Raw genomic sequence first — 20386 nt, forward strand, 5'->3', positions numbered from 1 at the left:
GGTTACATGGTTGACACTGGGGAGTTCTTTCGCTTGGTTAAACAGCAGGAAGGAGTGATGACAAGAGGCCATCCCTGGAAGTTAGGAAAAGAATTTGTGAGCAAGAGGGTGAGGAGTGGTTTCTTTGCATGGAAGGTGGTTGAACCATGGAATGCATTGCCTGATGGAGTGTTGAGAGCAAGAACGGTCAATGAGTTTAAGGAGTGGTATGATAGAATTTGTGTTTCTTAGGGGGGGACCTCCCGTCGATGAGTCTTGATAGACTTTATGTTTCTTAGGAAGGACCTCCCACGATGAGTCTTTTGACTCCACGGAGGCCTGAATAATAATAATAATAAAATAATAAATTATATGATACCCACTGATATGATGTAGTGGGCACTTTATAATATTTCTGTATCTAACTGTTCCACTGGATGGAGCATAAACATTTATAAACCTTATTACACATCCATAGTATTTCCAGTCTATTGTCAAGATTCTGGCTTCTACATCCATTTGGATGTTAGAGAATGACCTAAGGAGGGGGGAGAGGATATGAACTCCTACTCCAGCCCTATTAAATCTTCCCAAGCTCCAATAAGATAGAAGTGGATATCTGTCTGCTAAAGTTTTTATATTTGCAAAAGTATGCTTCTTGGAGAAACAAAAACCTCATAAAGGCATAGCATAAATTTCCATATAGTTTCTTGTTTAATTTGCATGCAGAATCCTCATACATTTAATTAGGCAATGCAGAAAGGAGATGCTATGATTAATGAAGTGTCACTGGTAAGTCTTCACTTCTAAATTTTGGATGAACCTGATGAAGTCTTCAATCTGAGGGAGTAATTGTGTAGCCTGCTTTCCGTTATTTCAATTTCATGCCTATTGTTCTTGATATGGTAGCTGGTTATTTTCTTTTCATGTAAATGATAATTGTACTGAGAAAACTTTGAATCGGTAAACTTTATTATATTTTGTTTAATTGTATCTCTTGCTTTCCCTTTAGTAGCATGAGATGGTACTTCCTAGTCCATAAACTCTTCTGAACCTGAAGAGTTTTCATTTGATGATCCACAACCTTCTCCATCTTTATATTTTCTATTACTTCTTTTTCTTTTAGATGTAGTTGCTTTTTTTAAGTTTTATTTTTTGTTTATCCTCAATTTTTTTAATTAATTCATCTTTCCTTTTTGATGATCTTGTCTACATATTAAGTTATTTCAGTTGTCTTACTTGCTTTTCTGTTTCTTCTCCAGTTTCTCATTGTAGAATATTTTCATGTTTTTGCATCTGTTCAGTTGTTATACCAGACTCATTATTGGTAATTTCAACTGATGATGTTCCATCTATATTTCACTGGGAAAGTGGCTCCTTCAGATCTGGAATTTTGGGGCTAATTTCTAGCTGATTTGGTCGCCCACTTTTTATGATTTTACCAAGTGTAGTTTGTTTACAAGCGCTATCTTTTCCAGACTGAATTGGAAGTTCCAAGAACTCAATCCAAAAATCCAAGTCTCATCCATAGTAATAAATCGATGCACAAAATCAGTTTTATTCTTGTTAAAATGCTCCAAGCACTGTTCAGAGATTTTCATGAAGTGCATTTTTGACCTGCTGTGAGCAAGCGCGGCACATCATCATCATCATCAAATTCCTGCCATGTACCCTCAAGGGGTGTAGAGGATATGATAGTACTACATGAAAAAAATTATATCACTATTAATTTCCTATCTACAATTTTCCTCCAAATCAGTCTGTTACTTGTCAAGAATCCAACATTATCAAATCTTATATTTCTATCATCTAAAGCACTTTGTACCGTATCAATCCACCTATATCTTGGTCTTCCTCTGGGTCGTTTTGCTGCCAACTGGCAGAGAACACTTGTTTTGCTAATCTTTCCTCGCCCATTCTGTTTAAGTGACCATACCACCTGAGATTAGCTCTGCTAACACATTCCTGGATGCTGACAATGTCAAGTTCTTTCCTAATATCCTCGATTCTAATATGATATTGCCACTGATGCCATCTGTTCACGCCTATAATATTTCTTAGGACTCTCATATCTGTGGTCTCTAGTCTTTGGTCAAGTGTTTTACTTCTGACCCAGCTCTCAGATCCATAAGTTAAAACTGGTTTGAACACTATCTTGTATACAGCTAATTTAGTGTTGTGACTAATTTCTCTCTTATTCCATATGAGTTTATTCAATAATTGACTTCCCACCATACCAGCTTTGCTGATTCTGTTGTCTATTTCTATATTTAATTTACCATCTTCAGTAAAAATCGTGCCTAAATAGCTGAAATGTTTTACTTGTTCCACAGGTTCTCCATTCACAACACAGTTGACATTTTCAATGATTCTGCCTATTTTCATTGTCTTTGTCTTTTTATTGCTGACCTTCATACCATATCTATTACAACAGCTATTCAATTTAGTCAGAGAATCTTGCAGACTTGTAGCGGATTTATTTAGAAGTATAACATCATCTGCATAAAGCAAAGGGCTGACATTAACATCTCCAATTTTGATATGTTTAATACCACTTTCCTTCATAATGTGATCCATATAGATAATGAATAACAGAGGGGATAATGTACATCCTTGTCTCACACCAGATTTAACATTAAACCATCTTCCTGTACTTCCTTCAATTCTAACTGCTGACTTTCAACTCAAATAAAGACTAAGTATTGCTTGATATAATGCCCCATTGACACCATATAACTGCAGCGTATCGAATAGCTTCTCTCTTGGCACCTTGTCATATGCCTTTTCGAAATCGACAAAACTTAAATACAGATCTTTGTTATATTCCCATGTTTTCTCGACTAATTGTCGTAAAGTGAAGATCTGATCCTGACAGCCTCTATTTGGCCTGAATCCAGCTTTTTCTTCACCAAGCTTTTCTTCCACAATTCTTCTCAACCGTTTCTCAAGTATACTTGCATAGATCTTGCCAGGAACACTCAGTAGGGAAATACCTCTGTAATTCTCACATGCAGTTTTATTTCCCTTTTTATATATGGGTACTATGAGAGCCCTACTCCAATCATCGGGAATTTGTCCCTCTGTCCAGGCTTTCTGAACTATGAAGTGCAGCCACTGTAAGACTCTTATACTACAATACTTCAGCATTTCTGGTCGAATATCATCTACTCCTGCTGCCTTTCCACATTTCAAGCCTTTCATGGCTTTTTCTACTTCAAGTATGGATATGTATTCCTGACTGCATGCCTGGTCAGTGTTTTTTACCACTGTGCTGTCATCACTGCTTGTTTCATTTAGCAGTTTTTCAAAGTAATTACTCCATACTTCAAGGATATCTTTTTCTCCCGTTTTCATGTCACCTTTATCATCTCTAATTACTTTTACAGCACTCTTTCCTCCATTCTTTAACTTCTTCAACAACCTTCAGAATATTTTGCCACCTTCTTGATATTTATTTTCTATATTCTTGCCAAAGTCCTCCCATTATCTTTGTTTAGCTAGTTTTACACAGCAGTGTTTAGCATTCTTGCATTTGTCTCTATATTCTCTAAGAGCACAAGCTGACTTATTTGACAGGTACTTTTGATATGCTTTCTTCTTTTCCTTCACTGCCTCTTTAACTTCCTGTGTCCACCAGAGAGTTCTGATTTTTTTATCTTTACAGACAACCTCGCCACATGCTTCTCTGGCAGAATCAATCAATGTTTTCTTCAGAGTTTGCCACTGAATCTCCAAGATTTGATTCCTGTTCTCAAACTCTTTCATTTTTTCTTCAATAATCTTTGCGTATTTTAGTCTACAGTTCACATCTGAAAGCTGCTCAACTTTTATTCGCTTTAAAACTTTCTTACATGTTATTCTTTTCAATATGAATTTCAATTTTATCCTGCTCAAGACTAAATAGTGATCACTTCCAATTTCAAATCCTCTGTACACTCTGGTGTCCTGCACCAGGGAGAAAACATCACTATCAACAATAATATAGTCATTGAGAATTTTCTTATTCCTAGCCTCTTCTCTCCATGTGAATTTATGCACATTTTTATGTTGGAACATGGTGTTAGTAATAACTAGTCCAACGCAGCACATCTCTTGCACAAAGCTTTTTCATTTGCAATTGTGCATGCAAAATAAATACTAGACGTTCTTTTGAAAAATGCCTATAGTCTCAGCAATTACATGCACTTTGACTTTCCAGTCATCCAATACCATATCGTGAACTTGATCAATGATTTCTAGTGTTGTTACACTTTTTTGGACGTCCTTCACAGGTTGGTACAGCCATGTTTAAACTTGGCAGCCCATTTCTTAATTGTTGAAAACGAAGGAGAAGAGTGCCCATAAACTTTTATGATCTTCGAATGAATTTCTTTTGGTGTTAAACCTTCTTATACAAAGAATTTTATATTACTGCACAGTACTCAATTTTATCCATTTCAAGGGATACAGACAACACTTTTGTTTCAACCAGGCGTATAAAATAAACTACTTGATAGAATGACTTGCAGTTTCACATGGATGCTTATGACAGATGTACCAACTTAGAAAAAAAAATCTTGCCGATAGTGTTGCCATCTATGGTCGAGGCTGAAAACTTTTCAGACCACCCTCACACTCTGAATTAGAGATAGATGCTGAGAGTTATTTCAATTGGTTATACTATAAATTAAAGATGCCAAGAAATTATATTCTTGGTTTCATCCTTTATTCAATTTTAAGCAAACAAACAATTGATGTAAAGTCACGAGTGTGTTTCATAAAGTTGTCACAATCCTCTACCCTATAATGGATGGTCAGCTTTCCCATTTACCTCCTTTTAAATCTTTAGCTAAACTTTTCAGAAGCCACATTAGACATTATGACTCTTAGCAAAAATTCCTCTTAAAAGTTTTTGAAGAAATATCTTAGTTAATCTGAAATGCAGATAAACACTGCTGACATTTTCGATTGATAGCTAGCTTTGTAAATAATGTAATATCATTATTTTCAAATGAACTTAAGAATTCATTGCTTACTTGGAATTGCTATTATACTTACTAAGACATTATTTTCTTGTTTAATCTTTTACCCAAGTGTAAGTAAACAGTTTGCACATGATGTGTCTTCTCAACTAGACTAACAGTATATAGAGACTTCACATCAATTGCCTGGATATCCGCTAACATAAAGCACACATCCTATACTATTTACGAGGCTTTGCAATTTACATTCATTCAATCTGTCTTCATATTCCAATGTGGATTTGGAATATAGTTCCATCCCCTTCTCATATTCTACAAAAAATTTCTTCCACGTTGACCTGGTAACAATCCTTTACCGACTTAAATGTCACAATCGTATCCTCTCTCTTTCTCCAATTCACAAGGCTTTGCACACTGCAATCCTCAATCTGTCCTCATATCTCACATCCCAAAGACCAGTTACGACCTTAACGTCTTCTCCAAACCCTTTCCAATATATCCTCATGACGATGAAAACCAGGGGACCAAATCTGTGCACAATAATCTATATGAGATCTGATTAGGGCCTTGCACAATGAAACCAGAACCTCTTTGTTTCTACAAGGTAATGTCTTCTGCATCATTGCCATAACCTGATGTAATGTCTTCATAACTTGTGCAATGTGACCTCTGAACTCAGATCCTTGTCCACCACCACAAAGTCTATCTTCTCATCTTCCTCCAAAATTTCCCCACCAAGTGTATACTTTTCATCCTATTGTTGTTGCCTACCAAATTTTGTAACTTTACACTTTGCAACATTGAATTCTATACACTTGCCAAGTCATACAATCTATTTAATAAGTATTTAAGACCTCCTGTAAGACCACAACATCTGCTTGATTCCTCATCACTCTAACCAGTTTTGAATCATCTGCAAACAGTTGTACATCACCAATTAAGCACATCCCAATATCATTAATACACAAATTAAAAAAGAATAGTCCAATAACAGATCCTTATAGCACACCACTACTGACCTTCCTCATTTGAGATAACACCCTACCATACACAACTTGAGGATACCAACTCACTAGTCTATCATCCAATCTCATCTACTTCAGTTTAGTAACCAACTTGTGATGTGGCAATCTATCAAAAGCCTTTGCAAAATCAAAGTATATTACTCTATATGCATCTCCCGTGCCATGTCCAAACACATCAGTCAGCTTGTTATAGTACATAAGTAAGTTTGTTAAACATGACCTCCCTTTAACAAACCACTGCTGACAAGCACAAAGAATACCACTGTTATCAACCCACTTTTGTATCCTATCTCACACCAACCCCCTCCAATAATTTAACGATGACTCCAGTAGCATATAATTTGTTGCCTTTGCCTTACCACCTTTGTGAAGTGGAATAAGTTTTATTATTTTTATGGCTATTTAGCCTATTTTTGTTTAGGAGTACCCCTTTTTTTTATATAATGTCATTGGCTTTTTACTCAATTTTTAGGGCATTACTGATGTTTTATATGGACAGATTTATGAAGAATATATGAAGAAGAAGAAAAAAAAAAAAAAAAAAAAAATATATATATATATATATATATATATAGGAAGAAAAAACCAGACATACCTTTGTGGGATGTTGCTGGCTGTCTTCTTTCATGGCATCCCAGCATATGGCAATATACATTCATTGTTGAAGGGATGGAAGGGGGAGGGGTCGGAAAAGCGGGGTTTGAGAGAAGTGGGAGAATTATTGGGGAAGCAAGAGGTATGCAAACTTTTTTGAAAAACCAAGATTTTTTTTTATATTTTTTAAATTATTAAAAGTGCACAGAGAATAATTTCGGACAGGGATGAATATAGAAATTTTGGGGGAAGGAGAAGGATATTATGGATAAGATCAGAGGTATAAGGGGAATAAGTTTGCCTTCCTTACACTCCTTTGGGATTTGTGTTGTTGAAAGAGTCTTGTTAAACATATAGGCCAAGGGAAATGCTAACGCATTGGAATATTCCCTCAAGACATGTGGTATGTCATCAAGTCATATCGCATTATATCTAGCTTATTTAACTCCTCATATACCTCTTGCTCAATCACCATTAAGTCTTCTCTTATTTCATTCTCTACACTTGAGATTCTGATATCATACTGATGATGCAACACCTTGATGAATTACTCACTGAATACCTCAGATATGTCCTCTGCAGCAGTTCACCATTAAGTCTTCTCTTATTTCATTCTCTACACTTGAGATTCTGATATCATACTGATGATGAAACACCTTGATGAATTACTCACTGAATACCTCAAATATATCCTCTGCAGCAGTTACCAATCTCTCACTTCCATCCATTAACATCACCTTACCATAATCATTCTTCTTGCCACATGTCAAAAAAGTTCATGAGTGGGCTGATTTGTTAATTTCTGCTAGTACTGCACTTTGGTTGTCCTTACCAACTGAGTGACTCTCCTGGTCTGCTCTTTATACCCTTCATGCAACTGATTATTACCATTATTTATCATGTGCTGCCTCCAAAGTGCCTTCTTATACTTTTTCCTAATTTCATGCTTAATCCCCTCATTCATCCATTTTACACCTACCTCACTCAGCCTTTTGACCTTTGGAATACATTCACACATTGATGATGTTATGTATCTCTTTGTCAGTTCCCAAGCAACACTTATTTCCTTACTGCTCAACTCCTCATTCCATGCTATAGCTCCAAGCTGTCTTCTAAGTTTGTCATAATCACTAGCCTTATACTTCCTCATATATCCTTTCCTCGCAGAAGTTTTCATGTGGCTATCCACAACCCAGATGATCACTTCATAATCACTCTAACCAACTGGAGGGTAGTGTGAAACCACACTCAGAATTATTTCCTCTGATGAAATGATCAGATATAAACCTCTTGATCCTCACTTGTCCTCTGTTATATACTGCTTAAAACAGTTGTCTCTCAAGAACTCAAGAAATTCAATTTCCTTCTTTTCTTAATGAAAAGATAGTCCAAATGCTTTCTCTTCATTTCAGTCTATAGTGCCATAATTAAAATCACCCATAATAATTGCTCTTCCTTTGTTCACTAACTGAAGTTGCTTATACATTTGTTCACCACCACCCTCCACATTTCCTGGCTTATAACAATATCCAACTCAACATCGCTTCCTCTCAACCTCCACCTGCCTCAAAACCATTGCCACAGTTTCTCTCTTTCATGTCTCTACCTTATATGGACATACTTTACCTGCTGTCATCAGAAGCACCCCCCCTCTCTCCATGTCCTTTCTATCCTTGCAAAAAATACTGTACCCTTCCATTTATATTCCTGTTAGGATATCATGTTCATTCAACCGTGTTTCACTAATTCCAACAAGTTTGGGGCCAATAAACTCAATCAGTGAAACAATTTCATCTCCCTTATTTCTGATATTCTTGGGATTTGTAAATAAACACAGTAGTTCACTTTTAGGTATATAACCAGTCCTACCCAAGACACCTGTTGGTTATGATTTCCTCACCACACCTGCCCTTGTTCAGTCACCTTTATCACCGCTTATCACATATATTCGTTCAGTCTCAACTACTGCAATCTACTCCATTTTTATGCTGATCATCTCCATACATATATTCACTACTACCTCCAACATCCATTCTTCCTATGCTGGGGCTATCTTTCCACCCAAGCTCCCCTCTGTTTCCCTGTTCCACTTGCATCCCTATTCTCTCTTTATCTTCCACACTACTACTGTTTCCATTGCCAAGCACTCCAGTGTTAGGAGAAAGAAAAGACAAATGTATATTATCAGAGATATAAAAGAGTTGGGGACCCTTTTTTCTATTATCATGTATCCAAAGGGTATCATTTTTTTTCTCTTTTTAACCCGTTTCATGCAGCTGAACAACCATAAGACCATTTGAAACTAAAATCCAGAGTGACTGGTACTCAGGTGGTTAACATTATCTAAATTAACTGCCTTGAGTTGGCCTTCTTTGTCAGGATTTCTGCCAAAAATCCCTTCAGTTGTCTGTAAAACCCAGAGTGAACTAATAATAATATTATTATTATTCAGGCCTCCATGGAGTCAAGAGACTCATCATGGGGGGGGTCCTTCTTAGGAAACATAAAATCTATCATACCACTCCTTTAACTCATTGATTGTTCTTGCTCTCACCACACTATTAGGCAATGCATTCCACGGTTCAACCACTCTCCATGCAAAGAACCATTCTTCACCCTCTTGCTCACAGCTTTCTTCCATAACTTCCGTAACAAGGGATGGCTCCTTGTCATTACTCCTTCCCGCTGTTCCACCAAGCGAAAGTACTCCCCAGTGTCCACCCTGTAACTGCCTCTCAACAGTTTAAAAGTCTCGATCATATCACCTCTCCTTTTTCTATCCACCAAACTCTGCAGTACACATTCCCTCAGTCGATCCTCATAACTGATATTGTACAGTCCTGAAACCATCTTTGTTATCCACCTCTGTACCTTTTCCACAGTTAATTTATCCCCTTCAAATCTGGACCAAATCTGAGAACAATAGTCTAAGTGTGGTCTAATCAGGATCTTATACAACGGAATGATAACTCTTTTATCTCTGCAGGTCAGCGTCCTTCTCATTATTAAAGCAATCCTTTGTGGAACCTTCACCACCTTTGCAATATGTCCCTTGATTTCAGGTTTCTATCAGTCATCAACCCTAACATTGTACAGTCCTGAAACCATCTTTGTTATCTGCCTCTGTATCCTTTCCACAGTTAATTTATTCCCTTCAAATCCTGGGGGGGGGGACCAAATTTGAGAACAATAGTCTATGTGGTCTGATCAGGGTCTTATACAACAGAATGATAACTCTTTTATATTTGCAGGTCAGCTTCCTTCTCAGTATTGCAGAAATCCTCTTTGTTGCCTTCACCACCTTTGCAATATGCTCCCTAAATTTCAGTTTTCTATCAATCATCAATTGATAGAAACCCCCAGATCTCTTGTCTCCCCTACTTCCTCCAGCACAGCTCTTCCAATCGAGTATGCAGGCTTTTTAGCATATAAGCCTATATAGGCTTATATGCTTGTTTAAACTCATTATTAGGTTTAATGGAATAAATAAAACACAAAACACACACTCATTTCCTGAGCATGTATTTTTTTGTGTTATGAATGTAGACACATTGAATCAGTTTAAGGCACAGTTGCATGAGCTTTGTGTGTGATAGTGTGTACCTCCCCATGATGAGTCTCTGACTCCATGGAGGTCAGATGTTAATAATAATAATAGTCATAATAATGACTTTATGTGAAACTAAGTTTGTTTATACTTTGGTAAAGGATTAAACAAGAATATAATTTCTTGGCAAGTACAATTATTTTGTAGCCAAGTGAAAAAAAATTCTAGATTTACTATTTCCAACTACCTACAATAACTCTTTCCACACTGCCTTTCCTCATTCCTCTTTTCTTTCCACTTGAAAGACAAGATCTACTCCTAAAATGTGGTCTGGCTATGGGCTTTCCATTATCAGTCACAAATTTATATATATTGAAAAATTTGTGAAAAGACATATGTATCATGAACCAATTTGAACATATCAATGCAGTCACCATTCACATGATGACAATACTGTATACGAATGATATGTTCATTATTTGAAAACATAGCATACGTGATCTAAACAATTTTGTGTGTTACATCAGATATAAATACTCCATTTCTGTACCATATATTGATAGGAGTCTGGATATATAGCTTATGTATTAAAAAATATAGATGTGAGAACCTCTTCCTCTAAACCAGTGCAGGAACTTCATTGTTTTTTACACTCTTCAAAAGAAAGCATTCCTTTCCAAAAATATCTGTGTATCTGGAAGTTCTCCAACTCATGTGGCAAAGCCTACACAGGTTAGACTGGAAGAAGTTTTGAAATCCAAGAGAATGAACACATCAGTGATATCACCTATAAGCAAAAGAATAAGTCTAGCCTTACCTTGCATATCTTCAGGGAAGACCATGAAATGGATTGGTCAATAGCTTCAAAGAATCTAGCAAAATTATATGCTCCATGGTGATCTAAACAGGAACAAGATCCTCATAGCTTAGCAGCCACTATGTGAGACCTAATTCAGGTTATGCAGTGATCTATCATTTATCTGACTTTCAAATAATGAACCTGCAATTAACAGACCCTTCATTGGGTTAATGTATCAGTTGAATTCTGGTACAGTACCGTGTATTTATATCTTCATTTATCCAACTAAAAATTGAAGGATTACTGTATTTGTTTTCATAACTACTATTAATATCTAAACATACAATAATTATTTCTGCAAAAATACTTTAAATGAATTTTAAACTTTGTTTTATATTAATGCTGTGCTATGATAATTTTGTATCCTTAGTTATGGTAATCACTTGTCTTCTATCTGTTCATTCATGTTGAGGAATGTTACTTTTGTAATGTCAAATGTTTCTCTGTTATAAAGAGAATGAAAATCATTTTGAAAAAATAAAGCACACTTCTTTAAAATAACCTTTTATCATTACCTTGGAAAACAGCCATCCCAGAACAATGGGTAAAATCACAACTGGAACAAACGATAAGCCATATACCTTATAATAGAATTTCTGCTCAGAACTATCTGTAGAATTCAACGTTATTTTATCTACTGTGAGACTGCTGTTAGCCTAAAAATAATTTTATAATAAAAATTATGCTGTAAATTTTTTATTATTTTTATTTTTATGGTTATAGGCAGTCCCCCGACTTGCATACCAGTTACATTCCATGAATATAAGAATTTATGTAATAAGGATTTAACTTCTTCACCTTTAATCACACCATATTGCTTACATTTTATAGTATGTATATGCAGTAGTGCATTAATATATTTTAAAGGTTATTTCTGTTGGTTTCACTCATAGAATTCATACATAAATTAGATTTCAATATGTAATTATTAACGCAACATAAAATAATAGTATAAATAGTATAAGAAAATAGAAATTTTTTTTTAAAGATCTTAATTTATCCATTTGACCTTCCTCGGGAAATTATCAAGAGGTGACTGAACAGTGTCTATTTTGTTCATACATCTCTCAATAAACAGACTAAACCAACATGAACCATGTTCAGTCATTCAGCCAGAACATGATTGTTATAATTTTCGCTTTCATCTCTAGGTCAATTTTGGAATGTTTACATATGGGTTCACTTTTCTGCTTCTTTTCCTTTTTTTCAGTCATGATTGTATTCATGACATTGCATGCATACACTAAAAATATACCACACACACAAATGCTAAAATATGTAGCACTAAAACATAATATCCTTATAGTCCTTATAAGGTCTGGCTTAAAGGGGCAAAGCAAGAATGCTTTTTGTCTTTCCTGTTATCTGTAGAGGACAGTGTAGGGATAAGGTGTTATTGAGCTATTAAAGCTCTGATCATGGCAGGAGGGTAACAGCAATAGCCAAGCCTCGGTTAGAACTTCATTGGCTACAGCATTGCCATCCATTACCCTCCAAGGGTATTAATCACTGCATTTCACGGTCGATTCTCTTCTCCCCTCAAACATAACTAATATAGCTGGTCTGTATTTAAAGCATCTGCCACAACAATGGGTTGTCTGCCTTGCCAAAGACCACTGTTAGATGGCATGCGAATAACATAGGCAGGGGTAGGCTTATGTGTTCGTCAGACATGTTATGATAGGTTGCACGGTATAGAAGAACACAGATGGTTAAGAAAATAACTATTTATTAACTTAAAAGCTAATATTTCACTGGTCTTATATCCAGCATCTTCAGAGCACACAAACAAACTTTGTGTTGTGTGCTCTGAAGATGCTGGATATAAGACCAGCGAAATATTAACTTTTAAGTTAATAAATAAGTTATTTTCTTAACCATCTGTGTTCTTCTATACCGTGAAACCTATCACAACATAGGCAGGTTAAGTAAATTTTTTATGCTTCACCTTTTTTCTAGTCTTTTCAGGAGAATTTGTATAAGTCCAAATTTACATCAGTTGGGGGGGGGACTGCCTCTATTAATATTTTATTTATTACAAATGGTAGTAGGGATAAATAATTTCCAAATGATAGTCTAAATATCAATTCTTTAAAATTAAGTATTATCAATGGGAAAGTTATTGTGGGAAAAAAATGAATAAAATTCAAAAATCAAATCTCTCTAAAATTACAAATAACATCAACTGAAAATTATTATTACAGAAAAGAAGTTTTTCCATTCAACTTTTTTGATATATACTGAAAAAAAAAAAAAATGGAGACAATAATGTAGAGTCATCCTGCAAGCAAGATCCCAAATGCACTCTACCATGGATATTATTATTATTTTCCCAGCCATTTCCACGGAGTCAAAGACTCATTTTGGGAGACCTGTTCCAAATATCATTATTATTATTATGTGACACCTCCAGGGAGTCCAAAGACTCATCGAGGGAGAATGTGCCAACACCATTGAACGATTAGTCCCCTACTAACTGCACTCGAACCTGCTTTACTTTTTGCGAGCCATTAGTAGCAGAGGTTCTACCAATCGACCAACCTTCGCTGGCAAATCATGCATAACCTATCGTAGTTGAACTCCTTTGCTGATGAAGCATTTACAACCGCCTCTGGCAAACCACTGTACCCACTAACCACACTTCAAACAAAAACTCTAGTCCTCACACCCTTCCTAACCATGCTCTTACATAACACACAATATCCAGTTGTAATTCTGAGATCTCTTGCTTTATGCCATGTGCACTTGAAAAAGTCTTTTGTGGCAATCCTATAAAACCCTTTAATAACTTACATAGGATGGCCTGGTTGACTGAGTGAGCATATCTGCTCTCCAGCCATAAGGTTGTGGATTCGAATGCCACTATGGGCATGAATGTTTGTGATTGTCTGTGAGAATATTAGTGGTGGTGGGCAATAGATGGCATTGGTGTAGATAATGATGATGGTAGTTGCGGTTCGTTTTGGTTGATGGATTGAGTGGTGGAGATGAACAGTTGTAGAGTATGTGCTCTCCCTCGATGAATCTTTGGACTTCTTGAAGGTGTCACGTAATAATAACAATAATATTGCTATTATATCACCTCTTTTCTTCCTGTCAACTCATCTTTTAACGCAGCCCTTCAACCTATAATCCCAGGATGCATTCCATAAACCTGTCACAGTCGTAGTTCCCACTTTCCCAAGCCAGAATTATTAGGTCCTTATCTCTACTTGTTAGTGCTATTCTTCAGCATCATCAGAAAAATTTGATAAGTGGTTTTGGCTACTTTTAAATTATTCCCTCTAAACTACCTCTCCACAATCATGCCCAAGTCCTTAACATCAATTTCCTGTACTCTGATTTCATCAGTGTCAGTGGCGCAACTAAGGGGTCGGTCTGCCTGAGTGGCACTTTCAACCTTTTTGAACTTTTGCAGTTAATTCTAAAATACAGTCTCGAGAACTCAGTTCCAAATATTGTAATACTACTGCAAATTTTCCTCACAATTGTTGTAAGTGTTGCTAGTTGTGAGAGGAGTTTTTCTAAATAAAATCGATGAAGAATTACCTACATTACTATGAAATAGACTTCCAATGTCATCAATGATTTTGCTAACAGAAAAGCAAGAAAAATAACATTTTAGAATTCTGAAATTAAAGTTTTACTTCAAAAATAAACATAGTGTTTTAATTTATTTCCCTATACGTCATTTTGACTTTTTGTAGTATTTTTGGTGTGTATTGAGAGGGGCGGCAAAAGCTCTAGCTACACCACTGATCAGTGTAGTATACAGCTTGTTCTCTATGTCATCTTCATTAATTATCTTTCTTCTCTGTTTGTATACAAATAGTGTACAAAATTAAACCAGTAATCCAAGTACAAAGCCTGGAAGTACACCTCTAGTCACTTCTTCTGGATTCAGTTTTCTCATATACTACTCTTTCGTGTCTATCCATCAGCAATTCCTGTTATTCATATCAGAGATTCATATCCAGCCCCATTTAATTCAATTTATGTAAAAGTTATATGTAATATGTAATGCAACCTCATATTGTGGGTATTAGTGAGACCTGGCTATCAGAATCAGACCTACTAACTGGTATCGAGTGTCATGGGTACAGTATTTTTTGGAAGGATAGAGAGGAGGAGGTGGGCTGCTAATGATGCATGACTTGAATCCAGTTAGAGTTGAGACCTATGATTATAGTAAGAATACTAATAATATTTCATGTGGCAGTGAGTTTGAAGCTACCTGGTGTGAGGTGGAATCTAACAAGACTAATTACATAGTAGGGTGTTGTTACAGACCTGGTGGATCAGTTGCTAGTGATGAAGAAATGCATCACCAAATAGAAAAGATGAGCATGAAAAGAGTAATCATAATGGGAGACTTTAATTATCCAAATACTGATTGAGTAGCAGTAGAACCTCATGAGAAGAATGAAAATGCATTTATTAAGCTGTTGCAGGACAACTTCCTCAAGCAGCATGCGACAGAAGAAACTCGAGATCAAAGAGTATTAGATTTGATTATAGTGTCAGAGGGCGTTTAAGTTAAGACGTAACTATTCTGCCTCCAGTCGGTGACAGTGATCATATGGTGCTCATTTGGGAAGTGACTAAGTTTATGAATGTTCCATTCAGAAAAGGTTACATGCTGAACTACATGTTATGACCAACTTAGAAGTACACTGAGTTCAGTGAAATGGGATCGATTGCTGGATGGAAAGAATATCGACAGTGCATGGGAAGCATTTAAACAATACTTAAATGATGCGATATCAGAATGTGTCCCTAGAGTTTGAAGAATAAATAGAGTAAGAGTCAAATGGATATGTAATCTTATTAAGCAAGAGATTCGTAAGAAAAGGACGATGTGGAAGGAATACCGTTTGCATAAGGATGACGTCTTATGAATGTTATAAGCAGCAGGCTAGAATAGTCACAACTGTTGTACAGAAAGCAAAGTCTGAGTATGAAAAGAAACTGGCTCTGCGTGCTAAAGACAACTCACAAGAATTCTATCAATATGCTGCAAGTAAAAGAAAGAATGAATATGAAAGAATAACTCTTCTAAATCCAGATGATGTGAGGGTTATGCAGAGGAGGTTGTTCAGTTAATGAGTGCCCATTTCATTAAAAGCTATCAACGTGGTGAACGCAACATTGAGCTCACTGTTACCTCTTCACTAGATAAAGAAACGCAGGTGTGTGAAGCCGAGGTATTAGAGCTGCTGCACAAATTGAATAAGAACTCAGCAATAGGGACTGATGGAATATCAGCACGTGTGCTAAAAGAGTGTTCAGTTGAACTGACCATTCCTTTGACCAGGATGTTTAATATGAGTCTCAGAACAGGGAAGATTCCGCAGGAATGGAAGGAATGTACGGTAATTCCATTGCACAAAGGTGGTGCAAAGACCAATGTATCAAACTATCGGCCAATTAGTATCTCAGGAGTGGTGGTGAAGATTTTGGAAAATTGGTTAGAGCCCACATTCAGAAATGGGTTGACAGTGAATCTCTACTCTGCGATGAACAACATGGGTTTACTAAGGGAAGGTCATGTTTTAGCAACTTGCTCACATTCTATAACAATGTTACCATTGAACTAGACAAAGGGAATGGATATGAATACTTTTGGATTTTGCTAAGGCTTTTGAGAAAATACTGGATAAAATGGGTTTGGGTTATACAATATTAGCATAGATAGGAGGATGGCTGACTGACAGATATCAGAAAGTGGTATACAGGGAATCTGAGTCTGCAAGGTTGAAGGTAATAAGTGGTGTACCACAAGGATCAGTGCTTGGCCCACTGTCATTCAATCTGTACATTAATAATATTGGGAAGGATTTGACAAGCGACATAGAGCTATTTGCCGATGATGCAAATATAGGTAGGGTAATCAGGAATGCTGCTGATATGCAGTCTTTGCAGAATGATTTGAATAGGCAGGAATTGTGGGCATGAGAAAATGGGTGTCAGTTCAAGGTCAGTAAATGTAGTAATTCACTTCGGCATGATTAGATATCCAGTGTCGTATTATATATTGATGAGATTAGGCTAGAAGAAATTGATGAGGCTAGGGATCTTGGAGTGTTAATAGATAGGAAGTTGAAGTTTAGGGCCATGTGACAAAAATTGCAAATACAACTCAAATGATAATTGCAATGCTGAAACGAACATTCACATGTAAAGATAAGGATGTTATTTTGCCTCTTTACAAGGCCTTGATAAGACCTCACTTGGACTATTGTATGTAGGTCTGGTCTCCTGGTTTCTGTTGTGATTCTAATATTTTGGAGAGAGTACAAAGGAGAGTGTTAAAAATGATATCACGATTGTGGAATACTGATTATGAAGACAGATCGAGAATTTGCAGACTGCAGACACTAGCAAACAGGGGAAAGAGGGATAATATGATTGAGACTTACAAACTTCTAAAAGGGTCATACAGGATTTCAATTGATGGAATTTTTATTTATGGAGGGTGGGGAAAGAACGAAAGGACATGCTTGAAAGCTGAGAATGAAGGCTGCCAAAAAGAGTGTGAAGGCTAGATTTTTCTCTCAGAGGGTGGTGCGTGATTGGAATGGATTACCTTTGGATGTTGCGACTGCAAGCAGTGTGAATGAATTCAAGAATAAGTATGATAGCTGGTATGTGTAGTATGTGGCCTCCCTCGATGAGTCTCTGACTCCCTGGAGGTCTCTCTTAATAATAATATTGTAAGATATTACATATAACTCTATTACATATGTAACAATAGATATCCTAAAAGCCTTAGAAAAATCCAGTAGCCACTGTGTAGCTATTTCCTTTCTCCAACTCAATTATTATGATATTATAAAAGTAGGCAAATTACTAAGGCAAGACCTACCTTTTACAAACCATACTGTCTACACTGAGTATTATATTCTGTCCATCCACTCATTCCTGAATTGTGCCTTTTACAAACTTCTTGAATATCTTAATCATGACCTTTGGAATATTGATGGGTCTATAACTTGGTACTTCTATCTTGGAGCTTCCTTTTAATGGAACTAATTTGGCCACTTTTCACTCACCTGGCGCTTTCTCAGAGCTGAAACTTACTTTAAGCATGGTCAGCAGAGCTACTGATTTCCTTACATATTCACATAATACACAAGATGGTATGTCAATCTAATGGACAAGCTTAGGTGTTGGATGCTATTTATGTTTAGTGGTATTACAACACAAATGAAGTAAATTATAAAAAAGTTGTTTATTAACCTTATATTTCTCTGGATTTCAAACCAGCATCTTTAGAGCACATGTTACAATTTACATGTGACAGTGGGTAAGTGAAACAATTCAAATTGTAAACAGACAAAAGATCTGAACTCCTAATTTGATGCCCTCTAATGTTGTAAAAAAAGTATTACAATATGTAGGAGTTGATTTTAAGATAACATTTTTCCAAATTTTTGGCAAATTAATGCAAAAATATTTGTTCAGGATAGGAGAATTCTCCATAGCCATTGCTGACTCTTAAAATAATGTTTCTGGCCTGTAACAACTTCTGTATAGCATATTGATTTTATTCCTGTGTCTAAAGTGTGGTTCTGCCAGTCCAGACCACACTTTAGACACTGTATTCTTCAAGCAAGATTTTAAGAGATGTTCTTGTCTGTCCATAGTAGGCTATGTCATAGTCACAGGGGGTTTCAGGATATGCTGGGGGATGGATTTTATCCTTAGAAGAGTAGATTCAGAGTTTGCTAATTTTACATGCTGTTTGAATGTGGTATGAAGATCATATTTTAATAGTACCTTGGCGATCTTTTCAGATGTACTTCCTAAGGATAAACTCCATTCTGTACCATATCTTGCATGTATGAAGTTCTCTGTGGCTGTGATTTGGCCTACTATGGGCAGACAGGAAAATCTGTTAACATCCACCCAGGAGAACATAAGAAATACATTCACTACTAATATTATGGGAATCTGGACTGGCAGATCATGCTTTGGACACTCCTTCACAGAGGATTAGATGAAAGAAAACCAATGTGCTATACAGAAGTCATTACAGACCAGAAAGATTATTTTGAGAGTCAGCAATGGCCATGAGGCATTCTCCTAACCTGAACAAGTATGACTGCATTAATTTGCCAAACATTTGGAAGACTTCTCTTAAGATCAACTCCTACATAACTGTAAAACTTCTTTTTTTTACAACATTAGAGGGCATGAAATGTTATATCCATTACAATATGAACTGTTTAACTCACGTATTGTTGTATGTGAATTGTAGCATATTGTTTTTCTGCTCTGAAGATGCTGGTTTGAAGGAGTAATGCTGCCACAGCATAAAAATAGGAATGGAAATGATGTTAACTGTATATGGAAAATGGTCCAAGGGTATTTGAAGAAAGCAGTATCAGACTGTATATTCAGAATAAGGGAATTAAATCAGGTGTAGGATTTGCAGTGTTATTAAAAGGGAGTTGGAAAAAGGGGAAAAAAAAAAGGAAATTATGTTAAGAGGAAGCTAGTCAAGCAGGTGAAAGAAAATCCTAGGAAGTTCTTTCACTATGTGGAAAGTAAAAGAAAGATAACTGTAATAAGCACTGATGGTAGGAGAGGGAAAAGGAGCAGAAGAAATATTAGAGTTAAATGAATAATCATTTTTAGAAGTGTGCAATCCAGCTGGAGATACTGTCATGCCAGATGTGAAAGTTGCTAATGCGAGAATAGAGATATATAAATTGGAGGCAAGTGAGGTCTTATCAAGGCCTTGTAAAGAAGCAAAATAACATCCTTATCTTTACATGTGAATGTTCGTTTCAGCATTGCAATTATCATTTGAGTTGTATTTGCAATCCATGTGTGTGTGATCATGGGGCCGGTTTGCCTGTTCTGGGGGGAGGGGGATGAAAAACCTGGTGAAAAAATCCCTCTAAATCTGTGTGAGACCAGCTAACTCACCTTTCGTCAGAAGAGACCACATAAAGATTCCTCACATCATGGATGGGAATCGAACCAGGTCTTTTCAACAAAAGGGCTTTGTCTATACCGACTGAACTACAGAGGCTCATGTGATTAGGGTACAGAACATTAATTCAAAAACAGTTATGGGATTAGAAGGGACATCACCCTGTGCATTACAAGATTGCACAAGGCAAATGGCAACTACTTTGACTAAGCTGTGTAATTTACCTCTGAAAGAGGACAAAATAGTCCTTTTGCATAAAAGACAATCCAGAAAGAAAGGCAGTAAATGCTAGTTCAATCAGTATCTCAGGACTGGTTTTTGAATTATTGGAGAAGTTGGTAAAAGACAAAATTCAGGAATGGGTAGACAGTATATGATACTCTGTAGGAAGTAACATGGTTTTGTGAATGGTTGTGCTTGCCTATTAAATTTTGCTTTCTTTTTATAATAAAATGACAACTGAGTTGGACAAAGGAAATG

General features: G+C 36.3%; 1 protein-coding gene across 4 annotated transcripts in view; it reads right to left on the reverse strand.

The window, feature by feature from the left end:
* Nucleotides 1-20386, reverse strand: part of LOC150102874 (ATP-binding cassette sub-family C member 5-like) — a 1133802-nt gene that overhangs the window by 364493 nt on the left and 748923 nt on the right. For 3 of the 4 annotated variants that reach the window (XM_090397915.1, XM_090397916.1, XM_090397918.1), the window contains one exon: nucleotides 11481-11621. The exons of the other annotated variant lie outside the window; for it this stretch is intronic. In XM_090397915.1, coding sequence (XP_090254041.1) covers nucleotides 11481-11621 — 141 coding nt within the window. The remainder of the gene's footprint in view (nucleotides 1-11480; nucleotides 11622-20386) is intronic. 4 annotated transcript variants of the gene reach the window in all.

Source organism: Typopeltis vanoorti, chromosome 9, assembly GCF_054136105.1.
Source record: "Typopeltis vanoorti isolate ZY-2024b chromosome 9, IOZ_Tvanoo_1.0, whole genome shotgun sequence".
Taxonomy (NCBI): domain Eukaryota; kingdom Metazoa; phylum Arthropoda; class Arachnida; order Uropygi; family Thelyphonidae; genus Typopeltis; species Typopeltis vanoorti.